At 37.1% G+C, this 26,163-nt stretch overlaps 1 protein-coding gene across 1 annotated transcript in view; it reads right to left on the bottom strand.

Annotated features, from left to right (window-relative positions):
- LOC139144568 (26S proteasome regulatory subunit 4) overlaps positions 1-26,163 on the bottom strand; it is a 164,967-nt gene that overhangs the window by 49,262 nt on the left and 89,542 nt on the right. The window contains exon 8 of the mRNA XM_070715288.1: positions 23,659-23,759. Within this exon, the coding sequence (XP_070571389.1) occupies positions 23,659-23,759 (101 nt within the window). The remainder of the gene's footprint in view (positions 1-23,658; positions 23,760-26,163) is intronic.

Genomic DNA, 26,163 nt, shown 5'->3' with positions numbered 1-26,163 from the left:
GCGCTGTTGTTCAAGTGACGCGCGCGCTGACCAGAAACATTTTTTTTTTTTTTTTTTTGCCTTAGATAGGGGTTTTCACAACCCGGAAAACGATCCGCTAGAATCCTGACCAGCCTGGCTGTACAAAGTTTTTTACTGATTTAAGTAAACTTGACTGAAAAATCAAACAGTTTATTCAATTCAATGAATTATAGGAAAAATTTTCAGTGATTTTAATTCACTGTATTAATTTCACAATAAAATGCATCCGCCAGCTGATTATTGATTTTTTGGTGATGTTGAATATCATTGAAAAAGAGAGCTAAATTTCAGTGTTCATGTTTGATAAAACCTCAAACTAACGACACCGAACGCCAACCTGTACCACAGCACCGGCAGTCAATTGTAACACAATACACACAACGCGATATCGGTCGACCTGAAATTTGACACTGTGATCGACGTAGTGTTTCAAAAATACGAAAAGTAAGACCACGTAATTTTTTGCTTATTTAGATTTGATCTAAACCTCCCAAAACCAACAGCCAAAGTCCTACTCTTACGCAGAAAATCAAAGTTTTTAAGCGTCGACTTTCTCTTCCGCGATGCACACAACCACGGCCCCTCCACAAAACGCGATGTCGATCGACTTCAATATTGGCATCATGATTGACCATAGACGGATTAACATGGCGTTTCAAAATTATGATAAAAGGAGACTCAGTAACTTTTGGTCACTTTAGATTTGATCAAAAACCTACCAAACCCATCAGACAAGGCCCTACTCTTACGCAGAATACCAAAGCTCTCAAGCGTCGACTTTCTCTTCCACGTTTGAGTGAAACAAAAGTCGGCTTCATTCGGAAATGGTCGGCTATTCGCAGGCATAACGCAATTGTATGTAGCCTAATTTTCGGCTATACCCAATGTGAACGTCGGAATAATTCGGCCTGTGATCAGACAAGCAAGGTTGACCTCGAGAGCAATTCCAGGTAGTACAACAGGTTCGCTGATCGCGGTACTACAGTGATAGCAACAAGTTTACTGCATAAATTGCTAGACTACATATAGCCACATCGGCACTTCTGAAATATTATCTCCGGCTTGCAAGACCACCAAAAAAATCAAAATATTGTTATCAAAACCAGAATTTCCGGGCCAGAGAGGGAAACAGTGCTGAAAAGTAGCCGGCCAAAATACAAAAGTAGCCGGTCAATTGGCCGGCATCCGGCTAAAAATGAACAGGCTGTGTAATATAGCCTTTGAGTGGACAATAAGTTTGAAACCATAACATACATGTGTTAGATTTTAACAAAAATGAACATTGTAGGCCAGTTCACATGCCATCGTTTTTCTTATGTCTTATCGGTTTCCAGATTAGTCAAGGCTATCTCAAGAGCATAAGTAGATTAAGCTAATCCTATCTGGAGGAGTGCGCATGCGTCAGTCTTCTTCCCAGCTGCCAGCAGGAAGTATATCATGGCTACAGAAGGTGGCCGTTGATGGCAAAAGCATGGTCCGCAAAAGCGAAATATCAAGCACATGGCCGTGAATGAGAGAACAGCTGATATTGTCAGTGTTACAGTCCACCTTCCGATGCGTTGAAAAGGCGTGAACTGGAACTGGTCGCAACCGCTCACTGTAACGCAGAACGCTAAGCTTACTCATTCAACACTAAAACTGAGCTCCGAAAATCAAAAAATTACGTCTTTTTCTGATTAAAAGTAAACATGTTTGTCTCCACCTAATGAAGTCCGACATTCAAAATTGATCCCGCTATGAACTAATTGCGACTGACAATAAAAATGTTAGATGTCTTTTATGTCTGCAAAAACCCAGTGAAGTCCGGCAACCTAAACTGTTACGCTACGGTTTAAAGCATGCAACGAAGATTACGTTCCAATACATTACCACAAGCTTTCTATCTTTTTTTGTGAAAATGGTTGCGACGTCTTTTTGTGTCGACAGTTGGGCAAGCAACATTCCTCTCAGTAGAAATTAGAAATATGCCAACAGTTCGAACTTTTACAGCGGCAAAATCACTGGTGTCTGCTCTGCCCAGTTTTGAAACGCAAACTTATTGTTTTGTAAGTTCTATGCGGGTACAGAGGGAATGTGATGCAGGTAACGCATGTACAGTTTTGCTATATTACATTAGAATGATGCTGTGATTTACAATGTAAACACCATGTTGACCTAGCATTTGTTTTTCAATCTGTACTGGAGCTAATCATAGAGCAGACAAAATTTGTCTCGACCAACTGAACTTTATTGGCAGACTGCTCATGAAATAAGTCGAAGTCAATGGTCGAAGTCAATCTCGATTATAAAGTATGCGATATTTCACAGCACAAATTCATGTCAGTATAGCTTTAAAATCATTGCGATTGAATTGTTATTACGTAATTATACACTTATGCAATAAATTTAAAGAAACCAAAATAGAAAATAATGGAATAATTTCCATGAACTTGAAAAAAAATAAACAAGTCATCCTTGATGATACAGTCCCGCTGGATTAAGGTGTTTGAATTGTATCTGAATTAATTATTAATCTTATCGTTAAACGGTTCAGAGAGAAATTAGTGAAAGATATCGAGTTCCGTGGATTAATTACTTACACAGTGATGTGAGGACGCAATAGTGCTGATGAAAATTAAAACTGAGAATGTATAGTCAATTTAACTTTCTTATCTTGTGAAAGGTATTTGATGGATATTAATGTAAACTGCAGGAAATTGATTACAAAGCTCTGTATTTCTGATCACGTTCTAAGAAACAATGAGTTTTGGGGACAAGAAGCCTCTTAAGGTGAAGTACTACGAATTACGTCAAAATTAGGTTGTGGTGTCATTTTCTTGAAACTTTTGCACAAATATTCTTGGAAGTTGTGCAAGTGCAAAAATGAAATAAAAAATGGGGGTCACCACGCTCGTTTCCATGGAAACGGACGTTAAAATGGCGTCGTTAGAAATAAATAAAAATGATATAATTCACTTAAACTAAAGAAAGCAATTATAAAACGCTTAGCAAATGAGTTAATTTTAATAAATACCAAGACTTAAGATCCATATCTATCTAATGTATAGTTTTCATGATGTTTGTAAAGAAATTTTAACATAAGTATCGATTACAAAATGACGATATCGAAATTCTATCACTACATAATTTTCGAACTTTCTTCCTGTCGCTTTGAATGGTGTCATTTTGACCAAACTTGGCAAATAAAATCCTGACATAATACCATTTAGTTTACACTTTTAATAAAAGGGTGTCACCACGCTACTTTTTACAATATCTCCAGGTATATGGGTAATATGCGCCATGTAAATGGGAGAGAAATGTTAATTTTTCGCTAATATTGAACAAGTCATCGTTGATGACACAGTCCCCACTTGTTAATGGGTACTTTGATTACATGTCCTAAGAGGATAGAGTCCTCTTCATTAATTAGGTCTGTGTTAAAAATACTTTGATACAGATGGCGCTCAATGGCCAAGAATGAGTTCCATGGTGATGAAAACATAAAACCAATGTAGGCCACCATCCTAAAGTTCATAAAATGAGTCAGCTAGGAATTAATCAACAGGATGTTGCAAAACATTTTTGCATACAATTCTAACACTTGATAGATTATCACTGGTACCATATTTCATAAAGTTTGATGCAGTATTTACAACACTATGAGATCAACATCTGTATCAAGTTTCATCACATTGACGCTGTATTAATTTGTGGCTATATCATCCTAATTAGGAAAGTTCATTACTTATGCAATTACAAATTAATTAAAATGACACTGATAAATGTCTTTTTCAATGTTAAAGCAATGTGACCTTAACATCAGTTAACATCTGTATAAAGTTTCATGAATTTGATGCAGTACGTATTTCTTGACATATCAGCCTACTTACGAAACTTCAATAATTGACATGTTGCTGCTACATGACGTGAAACAAATTGACGAGCATATGTATGAAATAGGTCAATGTCCTTGTACCAACTTTGAATGATACTGGTGGAAATATGTCTGAATTATGGCTCTGTACATCTGAAAATTGTAACAAAATCACCGCCATGCAGCGATATTTGATCTTACTGTTTAAAAAATCAACATGTATATGTATGACGTAAGTCAATGTACATGTACCAACTTTGAATAAGATCAGTTGAGACTTGCCAGAGTTATGGCTCTCGACATGAAACAACCATAACAAAATTGCTACCATGTGGCCATATTGGACCATCTCGTGAAACCAATCGACATACATATGTATAAATAAGTCAATGTCCTTGTACCAACTTTGAATAAATTTGCTTGATACATGTCTGAGTTATGGTTCCAGACATGAAAAAATCGGAAAAAAAATGGCCACACGGCGGCCATATTGGATTGTATCATAAAACAAATCAATGTGCATATGTATGACATAGGTCAATGTCCTTGTACTAAGTTTGAATAAAATCGGTGAATAAAATTAGTTGAGACATGCCCAAGTTTTGGCTAAGGACACGAAAAAATTGTAACAAAATGGCTGCCATGCAGCCATATTGGATCATATCAAGAAACAAATTGACATACATATGTATGACATAGGTTAATGTCCTTGTACCAACTTTGATAAAATCGGTTAAGATATGCCTTAGAGTATTATGGCCCTTGACATGAAAAAATCGTAACAAAATGGCCGCAAGGCAGCCATATTGGATCGTATCACATAACACATTGACATGCATATGTATGACATTAGTCAATCTCCTTGTACCAACTTTGAATAAAATCCGTTGAAACATGTCTGAGTTATTGCTCTGTACATGAAAACATCGTAATAAATGGCTGCCTATCTAGCGGCCATATTGGATCGTATCACATAACAAATCGACGTACATATGTAAGACATAGGTCAATGTCCTTGTACCAACTTTGAATAAAATCGGTTAAGATATGCCTGAGTTATGCCTCTGCATATGAAAATATTGTAATAAAATGGCTGCCTGGCGGCCATATTGGATCGTATCACAAAACAAATTGATGTGCATATCTATGACATTGGTCAATGTCCTTGTACCAACGCTTGATAAAATCGGTTGCAACAATGTCTGAGTTATGGCTCTGTACATGAAAAAATCGTAATAAAATGGCCGCCTGGCGGCCATATTGGATCGTATCACAAAACAAAATGACGTGCATATCTATGACATTGGTCAATGTCCTTGTACCAACTTTGAATAAAATCGGTTGAAACATGTCTGAGTTATGGCTCTGTACATGAAAAAATCGTAATAAAATGGCCGCCTGGCGGCCATATTGGATCGTATCACAAAACAAATTGATGTGCATCTGTATGACATATGAAGTAATCCTTGTACCAAGTTTGAATGAAATCGCTTCTTGCATCTCTGAGATATCTGCGTGAACGGACGGACGGACGCACGGACGCACACACGCACGGACGCACACACGCACGGACATGACCAAACCTATAAGTCCCCCCGGACGGTGTCCGTGGGGACTAATAAAAACCAGCTGCCTAGGGGGTCAAAATATGACAAGGTTATAGGTCACATGTATTTCTAAGAGACTGGGTCAAAAAATTAGGTAAAAGCGCAATTTCAACAATGACAGGTGATGTTAAATACATGTGCTACAAAATAACCCATTTGCGGCAGGCTGGAGTTAAATCTGCGCAGAAACGTTCTAAAGCGTGTGCGCGTCCGAATTCGTCGCCCTTTACCTTAAGGTACATTTCTTTTGACAGATTCAGACTTTCAATTAGAGGAATTTTTGGAGATCTTGTTTGAGTTTCCTTGATACATTTTGTTGCATCATCTTTTAAATCAGAATCTCTATTGATGTCCACGTATGAATGATGTGGAAGTTATAAATTCTGTACACAAATTATGATGGTCACAAGGTAAACTGTCAGGGGCATGAAGAGCAAGTGATGTCATTTCAAAGGGCACAGCTTCAAGAGGTTTGTCTATAATGTGCAAACTAAATGGTGTAAATGGTTACAAGGCCCAGTCACAGAATCAATAACTAGGACTAACCAAACATGGACACGGTGGGACTACAAGTAAAATGGTACAGTCCAAATAAAAAACTTGTTTTCACATCAATTGCCCGTTAGTATGCACATGAATCTTTATTATGCCTGTGTGGATACAATTTGTCATACAATGACTTCCCAAGATAAAGAATTGAATCAATAACAGTACTGTCCCAAAAATGTATGTCCAAAATTTTTAATTACGCCAGAGCTATAAGGTTATTTGCCCTAGTTGCACTGAGTGAAAATATAGGAGAACCTTGGTGAAGATTATCTGTAGTAACGTTTTTTAAGACTTCCCTTGGAAGTACTGGTGCAGTCTCTATTGTTTCAATATCACCTCGCAAAACCAGTAGCAACTTCATATACTGATTACATAAACAAATTTGGATGAGCCATGTTACAGAAAAGCACTGTTGCTTTGCCATTTTCAAGTTTACAGTGAACACAATGAAAACAGCCAATTGATATTTTGTACCGCTGAAGAGAAAGACTCATGACTGAGAGAAGTTTGGTCTTGCATCCAAGAACTTTCAAGAGTTTGAAGGAAAATAGATATTTTGTTACAAAAGTAACAGCCCACACTGTGTATTATACTTTATGACAGTTATTAAAGCCCGGCTCGAAATGGACCGGGATCAGGATTAGTGTCAAGTTTGGGTTGGCTTTTTTGGGCATGGCTCTGCATAATGAGTCTGTTGGCAACGGTTGCGATCTTACCAGCCCTCCGATCACGACATGTCATTTCCACGTGTAAAAACACGTGCACATACAGCCGTTTTCGGGGCCAGCATATATATCCAAAACAACTGTTCAGTACCATCACGTTCGGCCGTAGATTTGGAAGGGGGAAGTTGTTAAAAACGTCGATCTCTTCGACTGACAATAATTAAATTAATCATGGAGGCTACCGCCATGTTTTGATGGTTATTTTCGATGCCATTCTCAGTGCAAACTACGGACTCTGCTTACAGTTTTGTTAAGAAAATATTACGCGCTTTTCGCTAGAAAACATTGTACTACAGGTAAGCTTACTGACTAGTCCTCTTGCAAAGTCACGTCTGAAAATGGTTCACTTTGGTGATGTCATTGCACCATAGACGCTAGCAAAAGAGTTGATGACAATTTACACAAAGTTTTCATCCTTTGCCCGCTGATATAACTCTAAGCGTACACATGGTTTGTTTACATCGTAATTGTTCTCGTATGCACAGCAAATGTTTGACCAGTTTACGCCTCTGCGCGTCACCGAATGATTGACAATTGTTTGAATCATGGAACGACTGTCTCCTGAGGGCCATTCCCTTTGTTCAGAAAGCGATTTTTCCCCTAATCGTCGTAGTTTTAAAAAACTTTGTGAAACTTTGCAGATACCTGTATGGCCTAGGTGTTTATGAAACAGTCTATGTTCATGGTATGCCAATAATATTTGTTTGAGAATCGTTTAGGCCGATTTTCATGGAGCCATCTACCTAGCTATTGCCAGTTGTCACTCAAGCACCATTATGAATTTTCAATAAGTTAGGGGCCTTTTTCACCCCGCACACCGGTTAAAGCAGGTAGTTTATCTGTATGTCTGTTTGTATCTTTGACTTTGTTGGCAAAGTATGTCAGTAACTTGTGCTTGGCAAGTGACAAGTTACATAACTCCTTCTTTTTTACTCCATACACCTTAATGATGACTTCTTTATGTGTTACTTTTAAGTTCTTTTTATGCTTTGTTTTGGACTTCTTGTTTTTGGCCTTATCTGGCCAGTGACTGGCTTGGCGCGCTTGCCAAGTCTCACTCTAATCCCTTATGAAGGGAGAAACTCATGCTTGAGTCATGTTTTTTGTAGTGGTGTCTGTGTTGTAGAATTTATGTGGTATATAATGTTTGTATGTATGTGAAGCCAGACCAGTTACCAATCACAGAAATTAACACCTGCAAATAATAAAAATAGAAGCATATTAAAACTCGCAACTATTTGAAATCACACAGTGTGTTGCTATTTTAAGAACTGAGCTCTAAAATTCCTAGTGACAATTCTTGAACCAAACTGAGGAAAAGAAGGGTTTATGCATTATTGGATTTTATGTAGAAAAACATAAAAATTGTTCAAAATATATCAGAGAATTTCTAACACAAAAAGGACAAACCTATATGATATAATAGAGAGACACTGTGTCATTGACATTTATTGCAGATAAGGAATATAAATTTTGCTACGTGTATCAAATATATCATGTAATTTTAGCACGACAGCGTGGAAATGGGAAACTGCCACGTTGGAATCAGACTCGTTAAATTTCCCTATACAGATTGATAGGTAAAATCTTGCAATGAGAGCACAAAAATGAATCACTTTTTCAGAAACTTGAAGCACGTTAAAAATAACAAGAATTGCTGATGAAATTTTGTCTAGTCTAGTAACGCCATCTGGTTTGGGCTAGCTCATCGCAATCCTTTGCAAGTTCTATTCATACTCGTACGGCCTTAGAAATGTAATCACCTCTTATGAAAACGAAGACGGAGAGTGCAAAATCACGACTGTAAAACAACTGAAAACTTCCAACTATACACATTTTTTTCCATGTGGGTCATTCTGAAATCTGAAGTTCGTACAGATCGCTATATACTGCAGACAGGATTGGTATTTTCATGATCAGTCCGTTATCAGAAGGAATTCTGTGCACTGTCATTGCGATCCATTGCAAGCTAGTCTACAAAATAACAAGTCATCGTTGATGACACAGTCCCCACTTGTTAATGGGTATTTTGATTACAAGTCATCAGAGAGGATAGAATCCTCTTCATTAATTAGGTCTGTGATAAAGATACTTTATATATCATATATCTTTCTTTCATGAATATGACTTTGTTTGTGTACTGTCTATTTACTGTCTGTTCTGTGCTGTTTTGTGTCTATGTTTACAACTATTGTCTTACAAATTCTGACCTAATGTCATTGGATTACGGATTGGTATGATTGCGATTATTTTGATACAGATGGCGCTCAATGGCCAAGAATGAGTTCCATGGTGATGAAAACATAAAACCAATGTAGGCCACCATCCTAAAGATCATTAAATGAGTCAACTAGGAATAAATCAACAGGATGTTGCAAAACATTTTTGCATCCTATCATAACACTCATAGATTATCACTGGTACCATATTTTATAAAGTTTGATGCAGTGCTTCTGGACATCAACCTAAAAACGAAAGTTCATCATGTAAATGCAAATTAGCAATAAATTTAATTCATTGGATTGTATCACAAAACAAATTGACGTGCATATCTATGACATAGGTCAATGTCCTTGTACAAACTTTGAATAAAATCGGTTGAGATATGCCTGAGTTATGGCTCTGTACATGAAAAAATTGTGTAACAAAATGGCCACACAGCAGCCATATTGGATCGTATCACAAAACAAATTGACATACATATCTATGACATTGGTCAATGTCTTTGTACCGGCTTTGAATAAAATCGGTTGAAACATGTCTGAGTTATGGCTCTGTACATGAGAAAATCGTAATAAAATGGCCGCCTGGCGGTCATATTGGATTGTAATCACAAAACAAATGGACGTGCCTATGTATGACATATGAAGTAATCCTTGTACAAAGTTTGAATGAAATTGCTCCAGGCATCTCTGAGATATCTGCGTGAACGGACGGACACATGGACAGACACACGCATTCATGCACGGACACAAGCATGCACGGACATGACCAAACCTATAAGTCCCCCCGGACGCTGTCCGTGGTGACTTAAAATGAACGAATCACAGCCTCCGGTAGATATGTCAAATGTACGGGGACCAATCACAGGATCCAACAGATGTTCTCCGCAGAAATTTTTGCAAGAGTGGCGGCTAATTGGCATAACACTTTACATAAGTTAACCTATGACCTTAAGTAGGTTAAAAGATTACTGTTGACATATGCAGTGTTATGAGAAATGTAACATGCAACAGCCTTTCACATATTCATAGACTAAAGTCCAGTGTTATTGGATCTGTTAATAAAGTAATTGCCTTTCTGTCAGAAAAATCAGGTAAAAAGGTACCTACCACCAGAACCAATGCTTGTAAGATTGGTCAGGTATTGTTATCAGGATGATTGAGGACTGCACTCAACTTCAAAAAAATCGTCTGTTTTTTTGTTGGAAAATGTTTTCTCTAACTATTGAACAACGACAAGTAATATATTTTTCTTAAATTGCTGACTCTCCATTTCAAGTGATTATAGTTTTAACTAATAACACTTTGAAACATTAAAGTAAATTAATCTTATGCTTGACTGTTTACGATTACTGGCGAATGAACTTTCCGATCTCCAAAGTCTGGGCATATTGGCATGGACGTTAGACAAAACGCATGTATCCGGTGCATGTATCCCATCGTCATCCGATTTGCAAGCAGTTGGAAAGAGTAATGGAAAGGGCTAAATTTAAAGCTAAAACCCTCTTCATACAATTCTGGTCCCTGTGCTACAGAGCTTGTGCCGACTAAGAGTTGAATTATGGTACTGGTGAACTCCCGAAATAGTATTGCAAACGTTCGTATGGAGCTGTGCACAACTTTCTAACATGGAAACAACATCTCCTGCCCGAGGCATGGTTATTCAGAAAAGTCTACAGCGATTTCACAGTTTTCAAGCATCAGAAGTTCAAGCCACAACGTCTCCTACCTTGACTGTGTAAGCTTAACATCCAGTGCTAAAATATTTTCGCGGATTGATCGGACCGCTATTGATAGCCGCGACGGCAGCACGACTGCACGCTTGAAACAGCCACCATTTTTGACATCTCTGTAAGGCTTCGGGAGAGAGTACCTTTGTCCAATAGAAAGGTGGATGTCATAGCGGAAGTAGACCCAGCAATGAAACCGTAGCATTATGAGCGTAGACATACAGTTACATATAGTACACGATCGCTGATTGGTAAAGACAGGAAGATTCCATTTAGGAGGGACTGCTATCGGGTCAAAGCAAGACCCAGTGATAGCAGTTCACGGCGTGTCAGAATATAGATTTCGATTTGTGTTCGCTGTAGAAACTTTGTTGTGAACCAACAAATTGCGTCAATTAACACCTTCGAAATTCAAGGGCAGCAACCTGAACAGGCTAAATACTCTGCACGCCAATCACTCTGAGCGTAAGAAATTAAATGTTTTTGATAGGATTCAATCCATGAATGAAACCGACAATTGATCGCCTTTCAGACACTGCCTATATGTCAACTCACTCAGATGATTTACACGTACACCACAGTTGAGTCCGATATTACATGTACATGTCTGATGTAGCATGCTTTGAAATGACGCGACTCCGAACGTCGCATCGGCAGAATCATGCAATGAGAGCACAAAGATGAAAAATTTTTACATAAAACCCGCTGGATCATAAATTATTATGACCTGACTGATAAACTTCTGTGTATTTTAAGAACGCCATCTCGTTTAGCGAGCTCATCGCGATGCAATCATTCTTTAGAATGCTTACTTTCTGATGTCAAGTGCATGGCACATATAGGCGATAGCTTGGCAGACTGCATGCTTCGAAACGTGTCAAGAATGTCGGCACAGAAACACAGTAACTCTGTTGGATTGATATTTATTTAACATGATACTAGATTTTACTCGTGCATTACAATTTCTATGCAGTAAAGTACATGTTATTGAAATCTTTTCCAAAACCAGTCTGTCTCAAAAATGGTCTGGATTTCCCACATGCATTGTTGCCATTCATGTCTCCCAAATAAATAACAGAATGATATGATCTATATATACAATGAAGGGAATATTAGTCAAATGAAAATATACCCACCTTTTTATCTGTCACGATTACGCTGGGGTAAAATGTCCTTCACGCATCCATGTATGTACAAGATAGAGTGGGCACTTGCCACGTGGGGTGAAGTGGGTCGTCAGTAACACTTTTGTTAACAGTTGTTTTGTTGACAGTTGCCCCCGTAAGTACTGACTAATAATGGTAGTCTAAATAAAAAATCGCCCCTATAAATAATGGTACAGTGCAAAAAATTACATCATCGGATACTTTACAGTGACTTCAGATTCGGATTTAGCTTTGAATACCAGATATCAAGACTAAATTTTGGATTCAGATTTAGAAAATGTAGCTGTGAATATCAAAAAACGTGAATCTTTGGCAACTAAATTAAGATGTTTCGAGAAAATAAGTAGCGTGCATCAAGAGGCAATAGGGTACTATATTTCTGCTTAGTTATACAATGATCGCTTCAAAGACGACTCTGGAATCGCTGATGACACGTTCACGGACAGACGGAACCTAACCTACTTGTCCTCGCTTTGCAGGACTAACAACCACGAACATGCTTTTTTTGGAATCATCAACTGCTTTTTTCTGTGGATAAACTCAATCTCGCAGAAAAACAGGGTGCTGCTGGTATTTCTATAATCGTTACTGTGTTAGTTCAACAGAGAGTCGCCACTGAAGAACGACGAATACTGGTTTCAACATATCAAGAACGCAATATTCAACTGTTTGACTGAAGTTCATGTATTTCATTACTTGTACAAAACTCAACCATTGCGATTTTAGAATGAGGCATTCAGTTATCAGTGTGGTCACAGATTCACATCAGTATTACCACAGTCCCTTCTTTTGTGGAGGAACATGGTTTTACGTACTCACGAAGCCAAAACAAGTCGCTTTTAGAATTGTTCAAGTTTTGTGTCTGAATCAATTTATTTCAGTTTTTTCGCCAACTGCTACTTTATAACTTACTATTAGGAAATCATTTTAGATACCAGATATTGTCTGATGTTATATTTAGTTTAGCCTAACGATGGGTTCTAACCTGGCACAACACAAAGTTAGCCCTGCACTATCAATTGCTGCTCTGAGGTCGGAAACCATGTTCATGGAGCTGTCCGTTTTAAGCTTAAGGTGGACTGTGGTCAAACTTCAACATGTAGTACAGAATGTTAAAGCTAGCGTACGCAACATGGCGTCGAAATGAACTTCGGCTATGTCGGTATGTACGACATTGTAAATTCATTGTCACGTGTCTCTCTCCGGGCAGGAAGCTCAAAATGCAGTGATGACTGTGCACCCAAAAGACAGGAAAACACAATGTCATTGAACTGGGCATGAAAAATCACATAATTTATACGAAGTATATACAGAGCCAGCCATTTCTTGGCTTGATAATCAGATTTTAACTGGTACACTACAGTACACAGTTAATATGCTAATTTGTATTTAGCAAGAAGATTATCACCAGATTTAGCTCGGAGTGACAGTTGTGTAAATAAAGCCTAACGTTTACGCCGCGAACTGGCGGTTTCAGTGTTCATCATGTTTCTTCCAACTTTCACGTCATGTATCATTTCATTCATACCACAAATTCAGACAACTGTGTAAAAAGTCTTGTGCTTCATAACGGGGTGGGAATTTCCACCGAAAATGTCAGAGAACCTGAATTTTAGCTGACTTTGTGCGACCCCAAGGGTCGCATACACATTTTTGCAATTTACGAATATTTTCTCGGTCATTATTTCATTTCCCCTCCTGTATCATATCTTTATGTCATGTTTCCATTCCCTGACATTGTTAAAAACCAATATTTCTTGTTCTGTCTTCCATTTCCCCATGCCCCTGTTGCGTATTCTATGTCCCCTTTCATTCTCCAACATTGATAAAAACGAATATTTTCTTGTTCATTATTTCATTTCCCAACATCTGTATCTTATCTTTCTGTCACGTTTTCATTCCCCCACATTGTGAAACATAGGGCCAAAGTCCCTGAAGCTACTATAGACATGGATACAAAATTAAGTATTTCCTGACTGTATGAAATTATCTCACTAAGGTCATCCTAGGGACTTGAAAACCAGTTAATATTAAAGCTGTCTGACCAGCGGTTTTGAAAAAACAAGTGACCCAACAGTTGATAGAGCTCTGCTGTGTTATGTTGAGAATTAAACCTTTTGTGACACATGTATTGATGAAGAAGGTGGATATCTTTGATAGCTCATTTCATTTAATAGAAATAGTTTCTCAAAATTACATATTTTACCTACACAACAAATATCAAATCAGTAAGTACTGCAGTTCTCAAGATATTTGAGTGGGCGGACGCCTCACAAACGGACATACATACATACATGCATACATACAGAATGACGGTGGACGCCGGACGGATACCCATCCAAATAGCTTCGATAGACTATATTAGTCTAAAGTAGCTCATAAATGAGAGTTAATTACATTCTAATTAAAGTAAACAAGACTTGTTATCAAGATTAACGTCATAAAAAAAAACAGCATATCTGTTAGGTTATAAGGAATCTTCACCTGGTTTAATCTTTATCAGTATTTTCATCCTATTAACCAAGCACATTTTAACTTTCAAATTAACATTGTAAGTAAGTTCTGTTGAATAAGTTGAGACTGTACGTACTCAGAGAAAGCACACTGAAGAGACAAATGTTTGAAACTTAAGAAGTTCAAGGTCATCAAAAGCATTATAAGGAATCATGTAACACTTTCATTGCACTGTTTACACAGATTGCATAATTGCTATAAATAGCACATGAGGAATCTTACAGCCCAGCTTTACCATAAAAACCCTATCACTTTGACCACTCTTTTAATTGACCACTCTATTTTTTTCCTCAAAAAGTAATTTTATTTTATCCTTACCAAGTCAACCATAAATGGAAATTAGAACTTTCTCTATCTCTATTTATTTGACCACCCTATCATGAGAAACTATTATGAGCAATTTCTTTTAGATAACATACAGAGCGCAATATATGATGGTTCAGAATATGTCAAAGTTGGGATTCAGGAAAGTTGCCTTTACCCCTTTTCCTGCCAGACAGTAATAACTGTATCACTTCCCCATCAGTCAAGTAAGTAAAAAGCGGTATTGAGCCAAAACATGACGGATTTTCACCCACTTGGCCTGGTATGTTATAGCATCTTTAGTCAAAAAAAAAATCAACTTTACAGTATTATGTTTTCAGCAGCCTTCAAATGTACATTATTATATGTTAAAATACATCATATGGAATACATTTTGTTTCATTAATATTAACCAACTTGACCTGGTGGTGAAATATGGACTTGGCAGGAAAAGGGTTACATGTTTTAATCCTCCAAGATAGTAAGCATTTCACTATGAACTGTCAAAAAAGTTGAACTTTCTAATAATTCTACACTAAAATTATTTTGGCTTTGATGATTTCCTAATTAATTCAATTATTTCAAATCTAATTAATTATTTTTTTCTTGGTGAATTGATAGGGTTTATACTGTACAAGAATTACATGCAATGTAAGTCAAATTTTGACCAAAAATGACAAAAAAATTCCTTAAAAATACACATTTGCATATTTCATCACAATTTGAACAAATTTAAGTTGGGTTATCCCTAGGGACCTGTATACGAAATAACAAAGCCGTCTGACCAGCGGTTATGAAGAAGAAGATTTTTTACCAAAAACGCCTTTTTCGGCATTAATTTGCCTATTTTCAACAATATCAAAAAATTAAAAAAAATAGTTTCTCAAAATCATATTTTTCATCTACACAACAAATATCAAATCAGTAAGTACTGCGGTTCTCAAGATATTTGAGTGGACGGACGCCTCACAAACGGACATACATACATACATGCATACATACAGAATGACGGTGGACGCCGGACGGATACCCATCCCAATAGCTTCTATAGACTATAGTCTATAGTAGCTAAAAATGAGTAGTTCTTGTTTTTGCTTTAATTTCCTGTCACACGTATCAGTCCCCAACATAGGTAGACAGATGTGAACAATTCTTGACCAACATGTGTTATAGTCTAAGGGTATTTGGTGCATTAAAATGTTGTGAAAATTATAAAAAATAACATCACCGATCGTGAGAAACGTGGTGTTGAAGAACATATTTTTTATGAAGACTATATGACGACCATTTTCTGTAAGTATAGCAAAGTTGGGAAATAAACGTCTAAAGATTTACTTCCAACACTTTCGGATTTGTTCTACCCTTGTTATAAGATTAGTAAAATTTCTGGAGAGTTGATGTACATTTTCAACACTTGTGCAGAGTCAAACCGAAGCTATATCCCCGAGTACGAAAGACTATGATCAGTTCGCGACAGCGTCAATCAATCTCAAAATCTCTCTCTCTCTCTCTCTCTCTCTCTCTCTCTCTCTCTCCATTTCGATGTTTTATTTCCTTGACATTTATATCACGGCTTCAGGTCACTGCTGAATGCAATCTTGATGTCAATTTCCGGTATCGGAATAGTCTCTGTCGTCACTCTCAGACTGTTAGTTTTTTTCCTGTCATATTCAGTATCATACTCAAAAAAACAACGCAAACAACGCTGATAATATTGCATCTCTCATATTGAAAGCCGGCAAAGTTCTAACTGGTGACATGTCGCGGCCTGGAGCAAGGTATCGCCATCGATCGAATGTCTGTTACGCTTTTGCTTCCATATGGACCTGATAATGACATGCTTAGGCAACTTTGTGTGTAAATATGAATTTCACCATTGAGAAAGTCTATGACTTTTAAACTGGTCGTACAACCACTGGTGAAAGTGAGTCATCGGAATTTTACCCTCGGGCTACTTGGCTTTTAATTTAATTTTCAATTGCTCTAATTAAAGCTAAAAACATGAAAAGTTCAGTATTCTCTGTAAATTGATTACGCTTTTGAACATGAAAAAATCTGATATCTGAACTTCAACATCAGCTACGTAGCTTGAAAGTTGTTCTGTGAAGCCAAATTTGACCTTGCAGCAATGGAAACTGAAGGGTCATTCATTGTAAGAGTGTGTATTCTGCTCATGCTCTTTTGAGCCGTAGACTTTTTCGCCGTCTCGCCTAAACACTGTCTTATTACCTAATCATGCACGATACCATTCTAACAATCACACCATAGTTCAGGAACACGTGTCTTCAAATTTTGATACATAATCTATCAATCATCAACCATGGAACGCATAAAAAACAATGCAGGTTGCGGCTACGGATTCAAGGACGGACACCATCATTATATAATGAGTGGCGCACAGAATTGTTTTGACTAGTTTTAGAGTCATCTGTGTCGCTTCGCACATCGAATCAGTAGCGTATGCCTTTCACCTTCGTAATGTATATCTTTCACTGTAGAGTTGTTTTTATCCAAAACACATTTGTGTGGAAGGACTGTGATCCGACAGAGCAGTCAAATGAAAGGATAATTGCTTTAAACAAATGAAATTGCATAAGGAAAGAATGAAAATCAACATCCCATGGTGGACGTGATAAACAATAGCGCTTAGGCTTGGAGGACTATTCTATTAAGTATCGGGGACGGAAGGTCTCAGAACCGTAAAGGTACTGGAAAATGTGCCGTTTTCCTCACGATTTTACCAACTGTAACGATCCTTTATTCTTTATTCACCTTTTCATACTTGAGTTAAACTCGGTTTTTAGGGCTTAATACACACAGTGTACATGGATGTACAACATTTTAAAAAGTACTCTACTGGGGATGAGCGGGGGGTTTACACCCTGAAGTGTACAGTACAAAACAATCGTCGCGGCCACAGGTTCACGAGGACGTTCACGTACGTGCAGACATCATGGAAATTTTGAGAAAGTATTTGATCGTCTGTGTACTATCGCACATCGAAATGACAGGTGTAGGCTTATAATGGCAGTAGTAATAGCAGTAAACATCGAATAATAAACGAGACAATTCAGACTGGCCATGATTACTCGACAGGGAACAAAAACCGTTTCGATTGAAAGACTTACAACAAGAGAACTTTGATCATAGACCCTCAAGAAACTAGAAGGTATATCTATTTTTGTACATCCACGTTTGTAGTAACACCCCCATTTGCGTTTTGATCTACTCTGTCCCCAGTCATATGAACGAACTGGTTTAGCGTCGGCCATGGCCGACACGTTTATCTTTCTTCGGCTGTTTTTTCAGCGTTTCGCAAAAGATATCGCCAACTTTTCCTTGTAGCACGGTGCACATCTGTCTACGTGTGCCATGTAGGAACAAGTATCGTGCGGTATAGAACATGATATCTGTCAAATTTAGGAAGGACCTTGATGAAGAAAATACTGTGTTCGATTCACATACAGAAGAATCAGTAAATTAAAATCGACAGGGCATGGACGTTATTCAGAATACACGATGAGAAAGTAGGTAATTTGGTCTGATTTTCTTCAATATTAAGGTGAGAAAATAATTTCAAAACCGGAGAAAAACTTCACGCATATTTCTAAAGCGGAGACTGATATCCGGCTCACCAAAATCAGGTTTCTGTTGCCTCATGTACGTTGAGAAAACAGTGAAACGACTTTTTTTGCCGTCCTTCAAATTTCGTATTTTACATTCACTGCGGCATCTGCACCAGAAAGTAAGCTGTCAGATTTTCGTCATTTTCGAGGCCAGTATGAAGTACGCTGAGTTTTTTTGTGTGCAAGTTTACTGATGAGACGAACACGGAACAGGGACCTTTATGAATAAAATAAATAGAACGAAATGTAACATTAAACCAACCATATAAAGACGTACCTGGGTCCGTAATCATAGAAAAAGATCTAACAAGCGACCTAGCGGCCGATATAGCTCCGCTGTGTTTATGTAGAGAATAACTATTTTTTACACATGTTGATTAGGAAGGTGGAAATCTTTGATAGCTTGATGCAGTGGCCAGAAAAAAGTGGCTAAAATAAGCTGCAAAAGTACACAATTGAAGATTTCATCATACCTTAAATATATATCATAGGATCATCCCTAAGAACATGTCAACCAAAGCTATCTGATGAGTAGTTTTTTGAGAATAAAATTTTCTGACCAAAGATGGCAACAATTGCCCCAAAAAATGAAATAGCAGATTTCATCATAAAATCAAGAGATCAAATTTAGTTCATAACTTCATCTATAGAAACCTGTATACCAAATTTCAAAGCTGTTAGACCAGTACTTTTTTTGAGAAACACATTTTTGACCAAAAATGGGAAAAATTGCCCCAAAAATTCAAAATTGCAGATTTCATCATTTAGTTCATCTATAGAAACCTGTATACCAAATATCAAAGCTATCGGATGAGTAGTTTTGGAAATACACGTTTTGACCAAAAATGGCAAAAATTGCCCCCAAAATACAAAATTACAGATTTCATCAGAAATTCGTTATATATTACTGAACTCATCTGCAGAAACCTGTATACCAAATTTCAAAGCTATCAGACCACTAATTTTTGAGAAACACATTTTTTGACCAAAAATGGCAAAAATTGCCCCAAAATTACAAAATTGCAGATTTCATCATAATTTCAACAAATGTCATTAAGGTGATCTGTAAAAACCTGTATACCAAATTGCAAAGCTATCAGATGAGTAGTTTTGGAAATACACATTTTTTGACCAAAAATGGCAAAAATTGCCCCAAAAATACAAAATTGCAGATTTCATCACAATTTCAATAAATATCATGTAGTTTATCTGTAGGAACCTGTATACCAAATTTCAAAGCTATCAGATAAATAGTTTTGGAAATACACATTTTTTGACCAAAAATGGCGAAAATTGCCCCAAAAATACAAAATTTCAGATTTCATCAGAAATTCAATATATATTACTCAGTTCATCTATAGAAACGTGTATACCAAATTTCAAAACTATTAGACCAGTACTTTTTGAGAAATACATTTTTTGACCAAAAATGGCAAAAATTGCCTTAAAAATGCAAATTTGCATATTTCTGCACAATTTGAACAAATCTGAAATAGATCATCCCTAGGGACATATGTACCAAATATCAAAGCTATCTGACTGGTAGTTTTGAAGAAGAAGATTTTAAAGATTTTTTTACCAAAAATGACAAAAATTGCCTTAAAAATACAAATATGCAAATTTCACCACGATTTGAACAAATCTGACTGAAGTCACCCTAAGTAAACTGCATATCAAATTTCAAAGCAATCGGACAAGCGGTTTCAGAGAAGAAGATTTTTTTACCAAAAACACCAAAAATTGCCCCAAAAATACAAATATGCAAATTTCACCACGACTTGAACAAACTTAAGTGTGGTCACCCCAAGTGAACTGCATATAAAATTTCAAAGCAATTGGACTTGCAGTTTCAGAGGAGAAGGCAATTGTTGACGGACGACGACGACGACGACGGACGACGGACGACGGACGACGACGGACGACGACGGAAAATCAACCTATTTGATAAGCTCCGCGTCGCTGACAGCGGAGCTAAAAAAGAGACGTCAATATAGTCTAATCGTTGAAATTCACTTTAGTATTGATAAAGTCGTGCCAACCACAATACAGACTGATGACACGACTGTCGTCGCCAGAGAGAGAGAGAGAGAGAGAGAGAGAGAGAGAGAGAGAGAGTTACAAAAATTAAAGCAAGAAAAGTTGAACAGTGCCTCCTCGATCCTCTGCACCTGGCTTACTCTCGATATCACGGACAGGAATGTCGGTCAAGTCTGCAATTAGCATGGTTACTGTGGAAACGGTGGCTATTTCCAAGAAAGGCGAGCATAATGCCAAGTAGCCACACTTTCACTGTTTCGACAACACGACGTAGCATAATTCTGGCATAATTCACAATAAGTCACCTCTGACATCATGTCGCTGCTACAAGATCTGTAAGTTGCGTAAAATTTGTGTCTGGCATGCTTCAAGCACAGTCCAGAACTGTGCTTCAAATACAGCTTGGCGTTCCTATAGTCATGGACATTCACGAGTTAGGGAAAATTGAAAAGGCTGTTGCTGAATTTTAAATGAGTTTGAGACCTTTTCAAAGCTAGATCGTTTTTTAACACCCATGGTCTATATTTGTCTGTCTCGCTTCTACTCTATGGTGAAACGAACTCAATTCAACCTGTTCATTGCTACCTGGAAGCAATACGTTTGTTTATTCGTGTCTAGCTGTTGTTTTATTCCATCATCTTTCGTAAGAGCAGGTGCAAAAGGAAGACTCCGTGACCAATATTATGCTGCGCTCACACACTTATGACGTAAATTGAGGTGTTATTGTATCCTTTTACATCGGCCACAGCCACATTAACTCAAGGCCATTTCGGAGCTCACGTTTCTACCACATTCTGTTAGATTTCGCTCACAATATTCTCAATATCACCTAAACAAGGATAATAACAATGGACAATGTACAAGCAAACAACACTACATAAAGTTTTTATTGAATTTTACTACTGGTACGTACAAACAGATGTACACATGTAAATCCAGTTTCCGAGTTTCCGTCCTCAAAAACAACAAACACCCTCACTGTTCCAGACACACCAATGGCCTTGAAAAGAACACTTGTATCTACATTGCATTGGGCAAGAATTCAACACGTGCGGTAGAGCTACCGGTAGTCACGGGGACTCTATACCTCAACCTTGTTGATTTCCGCTGACAAGTACATGTAATTGTTATGCATTCACGTGTGCTCCAGTGTTTACGCTCATGAGTATTCGTACAAACTCATGAATATTCACCGGTATAAACCGGCGTCGCGACAGATCACGACGTGTCCCGCGGGATCGCTAGTGATCGCGGCCACTTTGATTTTGACAAGGTCCCTTAATTTTAACCATCTTGACCTGGTGGTGAAATATGGCCTTGGAAGGAAAAGGGGTCCCATTTACGAGCGCAACTGCTTAATAGGGACTCCATAAGTCTGATAAGACCAATCACATAGACTTGCACACAAACAAAACATTTCCAGCTTCCCCAAAACATAATTAAGTCCGAAAACAATAATGAATGTAAGACTTTCAAGGCCTATCTGATAAACATGATGAACTATAGTTGTAACTCATGAGAAACCTGGCAAAATATAAGCAAGTTGATTTCTTTCAACATTCTTGAAACATTTTTCAGATATCACAAACATATCAACACTGGAATAAAGTATGTCAATTCTTCAGAAAAGCTCTAGCTTGTTGTTGCCCATGTGGAAAAGAGTTTTGACTGAGATAATATTTTTATGATACAGAAGGAAATGTTGGTTGATACAATATGCTGACTATACAGTTTACTTCATCTCAAGTATATCATCAAATAATAGAGACATTTATTTTGTGAATGTTATCAACAGAAGATCTATTTCATGAATATTAAGAGATAAAACAGAATCAATTTATTTAAGAACATAAGAACATTGTCCCTGTGAAGCTGTATACCAAATATCAAACCTATAAAACAAGCGATTTTTTGTGAAAACAATTTTTGACAAAGAAACAAAGTTTTTGACAAAAATGACAAAAATTGTCCCTTCACCTTTGTCCACCAGATATGAACTGAAAATGCTCACCTGTTTCATTATATATTGCAGTTATGTGTAAATTTGAACCTTTGCCACATGTTTGCAACTTCATTGAAAGTATTATGATCAACATAATAAACAATGTTCACCGCCGATTAATTCTAAAAGGTCATGAAGTACAAATATGTAATTAGCTGAAATAAAAATATTAAAGTTCTTTGACTGCTGTCGTTGTATCACTACTTTATATAGCAAGTGTAATTACCTTTGGCCAAATCCTTCAAGCCATATATGCCAAACTGTGAAAGCTCATTAGATATGCAAATTATAAATTACCTGAAATGAAAATGTGAAATGACTTTCGATATTGTTTTAACCTGATATAATCATTAATGTACACAGCATGTTTTGCCAACTTTGATCAAGTGAATCCCAGTATATATCCATAATTAGAAAAGATCATTGAAAACGCAAATTAGGAATTGCCTGGAGAAAAAATGCTCAATGACTTTCAATAATGTTGTATCATAGCATCTTTAATGTATATTTCATCAACTTTGGTCCAGTCCATTCAGATATATATCCCTAATTAGCAAAGTTCATTAGATATGTAACTTAGGAATTGGCTGAAGTAAAAATGCTTAATGATTTTCAATAATGTTGTATCATAGTGTCTTCAATATATATAGCAAGTTTTGTCAACGTTGGTCAAGTCAATTCAGATATATATCCCTTATTAGGAAAGTTCATTAAATATGCAAATTAGGAATTGGCTGAAGTAAAAATGCTTAATGACTTTTAATAATGTTAAATCATAGTATCTTCAATATACATACCAAATTTGGTCAATTTTGATCAAGTCAAATCAGATGTATATCCCTAATTAGGAAAGTTCATTAAATATGCAAATTAGCGACTATCTTTCATGTCACCCCTTAATGGTTCCCACTGCTGATATATCTTGGTGTGATCAACATTTGTAGTAAATCTCATCAAATTGTGTGCAGTTGTTTTTAATGTTTTTTCTAAAATCATTAACTATGCAAATGAGCAAAATGTATGCAAGCCACACCCACCAAAAGCTAATCGGTTCTTGCCATTTGCTAATTGAATCTATGTACCAGACTTGATTCTGATCTGATCAGCCATTTTTGAGATAACGGACCAACAGACAGACAGACAGACAGACAGACAGACAGACACACACACAGACAGACATCACTGCGACATATGCTCACGTGTGTTAACACGTGAGCAAAAAATAGTTACATTGTTCAGCGATGGTAATACTATCACATCTGTTGATAAGATACATAAATGTAATTCATTGATAATCTACCTTTTCGTTCCTATTGCATCTATTTCATCGATGAATACAATAGAGGGAGCATGTTCCTCAGCAACACGGAATAATTCTCTTACAAGTTTTGGTCCATCCCCCTGAATTTAAAAGAAAATAAAACACTTTACTATATATTTGCCATCTTGTCTTTATAACATTAGCATGCAAGTGTTGCATATCCAGGATATGCTAGCATACAGTAGCACTTCTACAGATTATGTTATAACAACCATTATTCAGGGATCACTTTGGGGCGCGATAACGCGATATTTTCGTTCACAAATCAGAAAATCGCATTCAGAAAAATCAATTGGGCAAAAAAGTTGCGCTGATAATGCAAATGGCGCGTACATGATACATTTATACGATCTAAATTCATCGGTAATATTTGGCAGATTTTCAGTACAGAACCACTCATTGTGTTGCCGTAGAGAGCCCTATAAATAAGCTAGAAAAAGCTAGAACCAAACAGCATTTGTGATTGGTTGCCAACAGGTCGAAGTTTTGCATTCATTGACAAATCATTGGAGTCAATACAGCAAGTGTTCATTGCTGATGTACAGCGTGCTGTCGTCGCTCAAAATGGCGCTTTCGAAGGAATTCGTGTCCAGTACGAGTAGTAATGCGAAGAAAAAACAAAAATGCACTATTCTGGACTACTGTACTTCCGTTACTACGGCACTAGAAAGTATGAATTTGATCGCCTCCAATTACAACTACACTCAGTGTGACAGTTTTTGGACAGGGTAGTGAAATTCGCCCAAAGCCGTTTCATAAATGACGAGCACTACGAAATCTTATTTTCATACCTTTCGAAACTTTATTGTGTTTATCCTTAAACTATTAACACCGACAGAAGTGGCATTTAGGGGGTCGAAGTTGCCAAATTTTTTACCCATGTTGAGTGCGTAGTAATCGGACTGCTATCACAGTGATCGGACATTGTATTTGGAATATGATTATAGGGGCTAAATACTGATATTTTGAAACTTCGAACCCAGATTTTCAATTTCGATGTGTTTAGAAAACTATATGGAAATATTTCGTGATAATTGGTTACGTTTAATCCATGGACGACGCAACTATATTTGGACGTTTATAGCGCTTAGATATCGGACATGGGCTGTCTCTGTGTGTTGCGTTCGACACCTTGTATCGTACGGTGTGGCTAACTTCGCCAAATTAATTTCTAGCCTTAAATAGCTTTTACCGAAAAAAAACTATCCAAAACAGGATGGCAGCGTCACCTGACTTAATATGCGGTACCATGACTTGTAAAACGCTATCAATACGGAGCGAAGCGAGTACAACGAATAGCATGTCATTAAATGTCTGAAAACTGAGCCGGGTCATCCAAAAACTGTCACGTTGAGTGTATCGTTATGCAAATTAACCAATATGTAGAAAATCAAGGAAAGTAAGGTTCCCACAGACTTTGAAATTCTCCCCCAGTTTTTTTTTTTATGTGGGATTTTATCTCATGCAGTTCTTGAGCCAGGGTAATCCCTGATTATTATACATTTACCATAAAAAACAAGTCATTGACAATGGAATAGTCCCCACTTGTAATGGGAGTATTAGTCTTGATGGGGCAGGGAAATGAGGTCATTAAGAAGTATCACTGGAGTGTATATGTTCAGATCTATGGACACATAGGTCTATGTCATTGTTCCTAATTTGAAACAAGAGGCATGTCTAAGTTATGGTTCTAAATCGGGAAAAAAGATCAGACCTCTAGCTGTATTGGCCAGCCAAGAAATACATATGTGCATAATAAATGAGGTACAAGATGTGACATCTTAAGGTCTATTATCCTATCAAAATTGAAGCGTAAAGAACTTGTGGTTACTGAGTTATGCATATATATGCATATTCAAGGTCAAAGGTCATCAAGGTCACGTGACATTTTGAAAAAAAACATTGTATTGCTAATTAATCCATATATTCAGACATCTAGCTCTATTGGCTTGCCCACAATTATATATGGGCATAATTAACGAGGTAAAGCATGTGTTGTCATAAGGTCTCCCATCCTACTAAATATAAAGGACATAGCACTTGTGGTTACTTATTTATTGACATAATTGTGTATTTTAGGTAAAAGGTTATCGAGGTCACACGACATTTTGTCAAAAACTTTCTATCCTATAGTCTATCCCTATATACCAAAAATCAAACATTTACCTCTATTGGCTTGCTCAAAATTAGATATGCACATAATTAATGAGGTACAATATATGGCGTCATAAGGTGTCCCATCATACCAAATATGAAGGGTGTAGCACTTGTGGTTACTAAGTTTTGGACAAATATGTATATTTGAGGTGAAAGGTCACCGAGGTCACGTGACATTTTGTCAAAAAAATTGTATTACCAAGTTATCCCTACATACCAAAAATCAGACCTCTAGCTCTATTGGCTCGCTCAAAATTAGATATGTGCATAATTAATGAGGTACAATATGTGGCGTCATAAGGTGTCCCATCATACCAAATATGAAGG

Source organism: Ptychodera flava, chromosome 11 (assembly GCF_041260155.1).
Source record: "Ptychodera flava strain L36383 chromosome 11, AS_Pfla_20210202, whole genome shotgun sequence".
In the NCBI taxonomy this organism is placed as follows: Eukaryota; Metazoa; Hemichordata; class Enteropneusta; family Ptychoderidae; genus Ptychodera; species Ptychodera flava.
This window is presented reverse-complemented; position numbering and strand designations above follow the sequence as displayed.